Raw genomic sequence first — 5000 nt, 5'->3', positions numbered from 1 at the left:
TTGTTATCATCATTATCATCATCATCATCATCATTATCATTTTTAATATTATTATTGTTATTATTATGATTATTACTATTATCATTATCATTATTATTATTATTATCATCATTTTATTATTATTATTATTTTGTTATTATTATTATTTTGTTATTATTATTATTATTATTATTATTATTATTATTATTATTATTATTATTATTATTATTATTATTATTATTATTGTCTGTTTTATGCTATAGAAGTTAGTCTACAGTGTCTCTTTGTTTAGTGTGTGCCTGATATGTAAGATGCTGTTGAGTTTAATTGAAGAATTCTGTGATTTAAGTCAGCATCAGTTGCAACAAAGCATGGATATTGCTATGAATTTACACTCATTTGTAATTAATTAGAAATTACGAAAGGAAGCTTTACTTAATCTGATGCTGCTGGGGATGGCATGGCTGTACATGCCACGACCTCTATGAGTTTAGTTTATTAATTGTCTTTATAATTAGATGCATCTACAGGTACTAAGTCACCAATGAGCCAGTTATTAGTACAACCTGTCTCACCTGTTTGCCCTTTTCCTTGGTTTACAGAAATGTTTTCTTGCATCTTATGCTGTTGTTAGTTATGTCAGTGACATTACAATAATTATAATGTTGGTGATGATAATAATAGCATCAATATTGCTATTAAAATAAGTATATAAAAAAAATGAAAACTCAAGGAAAAGTGAAATCAGATGGGGTCACAAAGTCTTCTGATTGACTCCATTGAGCACTTGTGATGCCCTCAGTATGCAGAGACATTTCAGAAAAGAATAATGCATTGATCACTACAATATCCCATGGGGTTAAAAATGCTTTCTCCACCAGGAACCAGTGAGACCAATCCTCCAAGCAAGAACAGCAAAAAAAACAGTACAAGGAGAGGAGACACGGACTTCCCAGGGAAAGGAAGGCGAGGTGCCAAGAGGACCCAACGTCAAGTCTATCCTGCCCAAGGTCACTGCAGGAGATGCCCACACGCTCATCCTAGTGTCTGCACGGACACCAGACCTCCTGCCGTCAACATTCTCTGCAGGTGTGCCTTCGAAAATCACGTTGGGCATGAATTTATCCTCCCAGACTCAGACCAGCTCTCAGGAAGGAGGCCAGAAGGGAGGCAAGAAGAGGAAGGAAAGGAAAAAGAAACCAGGCCTGCCAACGCAGCAGCAAGAAAAGGCCATAACTAGCATAGGGAGAATTGCAGCCAGCTTGGAAGCTAAACACACTGCCAAGAGAGAAAGTCTGAGCAAAGTTGTTGAGAAGAAAGCAAGTACCAAGACTTTCCCCTCAAGCAGCATTGTAGCATCAAAGAGTTTTTTGATGCTGGACGATCTGAGGTCAAAAGGATGCAGCACAGCTCGTCCCGCAGCTGCATCAGAATATATAGTTTCCAGCCAACCAGACTTGTGCTTCCCAAAGCAGAATCGTGTGGACATCCCCCCGCCTCCCTACCCAAAGTCATCCAGAAGCCGAAGCATAGACTTAGTCCTCCAAGAAGTAGAGTCACGAGTGCAAGACTGGTGCTCAGAGCTAGACTCTCAGAATCCACCCCAGGGGATCACCAAGGGGCACGAGGCGGGCTTCCAAAACTCCTATACATCACAGTTCAATAACATGGATTCCTCTGCTTCAATGAAGGGCTCATGTGCATCACCATTATACTCCACTAACGCTAACAATGAACTTAAAAGTTGCCCTACACCAGTGTCTTCTCAGCTGTTCTCTAGTTCTTCCCCGAAAGCCAATCTTTGCTTTTCCCCTCCCACATCCCCTGTCTATGTTGCACCAGTCACTTCACAGCCAAAAGTGACATTCAGCATGATGCAGCATGAGTCATTGGCCAATCAGATGTCTCCAGCATACTCCTCACCAGTCAAGCCTCATCAGGCATCATCATCTTCAAGTCAAGTGGAGGATAGTAGAATCTCTGGCTCATGTCAGCCTCAGCCTCCTTCTTACTCTGCATCTTCTTGCGTTCCACGGCTGAATACTTCGCATTCCTTGTCTACAAGCATCTCTCAGATGAACACGTCTCTGAATCATTCCTCCTCTCACTACTCTGACATTTCATCGCCGCTTCCAGAAACTTCGTCTTCTTTGGGCATTCAGAAAGGGGTGCCATCATCAACAGCTTGTTTCGCTTTCCACTCAGCGTATGGAGACTTGTCACAGGCCAACGAGACAGGGCAAGAGTCCTCTCTACCTTCCATTACATCTTCAGCAGTGGGACCAGTCTGTAACCAGACACCAAATCAGAGTGTTTATTCATATTCATCAAAGTCTTCAACTGCTTTCCGGGAATCACCGCAGCCCTTTTCACAGGCCTTATCATCTCCTTTCTATGCTGATTCTCAGCAGGCTCTGCAGGCAGAACATTACATCCAGTCGCCACATCAAGCTTCATATCTTCAGTCACCACAACCAGAAACATTTAGTCATACTACTCATGCAGTAACTTATACTCAGTCTCCTTATACCCCACCCCCACACACAGCATTGTACAGTGAAACTCCACAGTCAAACATTTACAGTGAGCCTCCCCATTCAGTGGCATATGATCAGTCAAAGTTCTTTTTAAGGTCAGAAAATGATGATACTTTTGCACAGTCCCCCCAGCCTTTTACAAATAGCATAGCATCCCACCAGTCTCCCATCACTAATGGCCACCAATCGCCACAACCAGCTTCATTCGCTGCTGGACGCATTAATTCTTATTCTGAATCTCCACAGCCAACAGCATATTGCAATTCCCCTCAAAGCGCGCCAATTGCAGTACAAAGTTCTGCAGCCAACAGCCTAGGAAGCTCCATCCCACATGCTCCTCTCCTGCCCTCGTATTCCTTCTCAGAGCATACACCCTCAAATTATTTAACTTCATCCAGTCCTATCAGCTCTAGCATGTACAGCTCTCACCATACAAGCCTAACCCCAAACCCTCAGGTGTGTGAAGATACCAAGGGAATTCCATCATCTGTAGCATATACTAATGAAAGGGTCGATTGCACAGGTGTAGAGAGATCCCACAATCCTCCTTCGTACGAGGCACACTTCCAGAACAACACAGCCTATACCCGTCCAAATCAACCTGATGCCGAACTGTCGCAACAAATGGCAATGTCAGCATTAGACCCAGATCTTTCCAGTTATCCTATGGGTTGTCACAGCCCAAGATTCCTCGAGCAAGACCTGGCAGACATGCAGGTGGATCCAAGGTCATGTGTAAGGTCTCCTCCTGCATATCCTTCTTTGCCATCCTTGCCCCCACCTCCTCCTCCTCCAAGCTATACATCCAACCCACACATAATCCCTCCAGTGCACAGTTCCCCTTACCCTTCCACGTCATCTGTACAAGGTTCCCCCTACCCTGTCACATCCACACAAAACTCCCAGTACCCCATTGCATCAGGATTAAGCAATGCCATGAATGCATATAATGCTCTGGATTCAGCCAACACCTTCTTTCCTAATACTCCTCCTGTTGTACCACCATCTGCTGCCACCCACCCACCAATGGACAGCCAGCCATGCCTCACACAGACCAGTCACTCTGAGTCTGATAGCTTCTCAAATTGCTCCAATGCCTTATCTTCTTCTTCATTCCCAAGTGCCTTATACCTTCCGTCAGGAGATTCGTTGGAAGACTTTGAGGATCAGGAGTCTCTCTTAAAACCCCAGAGTCGGAACATCAGGCTAACTGACAACCAGCAAGCCATGCACAAGCAATACAGTCAGGAGTCTTCCAGTCTGGAGGCAAAGGGCAGCAAGAAGAGTGGAGCTCCAGGTGCCGAGTCCTCCCAGGTTCACAATATCATTGAGCGTGCAGAGAGGCTGTGGTTCATCCCCCACCAGGAACAGAATAGAGCCTACATCAAGAGGAAGGAGCTGGCCAAAGACTTCTTGAATTCCTCGGGTAAGAGTTGTTTTTTGGAAGCTCAAGTTTATAATGATTTTTGGCCTGTCATCCTCCTCTGTATTTCTTTACACATCATCTTTATAATGGATTTCTGCTTTTCCACATGTTTATTTTTGAAGACCCATAAAAAGTAAAATTCTGTACTTATTTTAGGCAATAATGGCTAACCAAGTAAAAGAAAAATAACAACAAAACAAATGTTTCTCTCTTCCTTCAGCAGCTGCTGTAACAAAGCAAATTGATTATACCTAATTCAATATAACAATAATACTCATCTCTCTACTTTGGCACACAGAGCTGCAGTCAAGACGTGATGCACTTTTGAAGGAGAAGTTCTGGATTGAAGAGGATGAACCCATCGCCCAGGAGATAGTCTTGTCCGCCACCTCCTCGGCCGCCTCTTCCGGCACAAACCCCAAGGACCCTAAGGACTCTAGAGACCTCAAGGATGGGAAGGACATCAGGGACGAGGCCACGGCATCCACCAGCACGAACGCCTTGATGCTCAGAGCAGGACATCAGCACGCTCAGGACAGCAAGGGCAAGAAGAAGCGCAACAGGGAGATGCTGTGCCAGGTGTGTGGGGGGGGGTGGCGCTGAATGCGTTCCAGGAAATTTTGAGGGACGTTTTTATTTTTTAGTTATCTGTTTTCAGTTTTTATGAATGATTTTAGTTATTTAGAATTATTATTATTATTATTATAATATTATTATGATCATGATTATAAATATGATTCATATTCTTATTATTGTTGCTTTTGTTGTTGTTTGTTATTATTATTATTATTATTATTATTTTTATTTTTATTATTATTATTATTATTTTTTTTTTTATTCATTTTGTGTGTGTGTGTGTGTGTGTTTGTGTGTGTATGCGCACGCACACACGCGTGCATTTGTCATCCCTTGACATGAATTTACACAGACCATCATATGAATTAAATAGAAGGACTTCAATGTATTTCTGATTAATGTTTAACCCTTTGCCGATGGGTGACTTCCCGATGCGCAATCCCTTTCTCCCGGGTTGTATTCATAGTGGCCCAGGCCCTGCT

The 5000-nt window shown here is 43.0% G+C and overlaps 1 protein-coding gene across 1 annotated transcript in view; it reads left to right on the top strand.

Annotated features, from left to right (window-relative positions):
- The window catches only part of LOC119596385, a 7651-nt gene that overhangs the window by 526 nt on the left and 2125 nt on the right, over window positions 1-5000 (top strand). The window contains exons 2-3 of the mRNA XM_037945600.1: window positions 861-3942; window positions 4241-4521. Coding sequence (XP_037801528.1) covers window positions 861-3942; window positions 4241-4521 — 3363 coding nt within the window. The remainder of the gene's footprint in view (window positions 1-860; window positions 3943-4240; window positions 4522-5000) is intronic.

Source organism: Penaeus monodon, chromosome 37 (genome assembly GCF_015228065.2).
Source record: "Penaeus monodon isolate SGIC_2016 chromosome 37, NSTDA_Pmon_1, whole genome shotgun sequence".
Classification (NCBI taxonomy): Eukaryota; Metazoa; Arthropoda; class Malacostraca; order Decapoda; family Penaeidae; genus Penaeus; species Penaeus monodon.
This window is presented reverse-complemented; position numbering and strand designations above follow the sequence as displayed.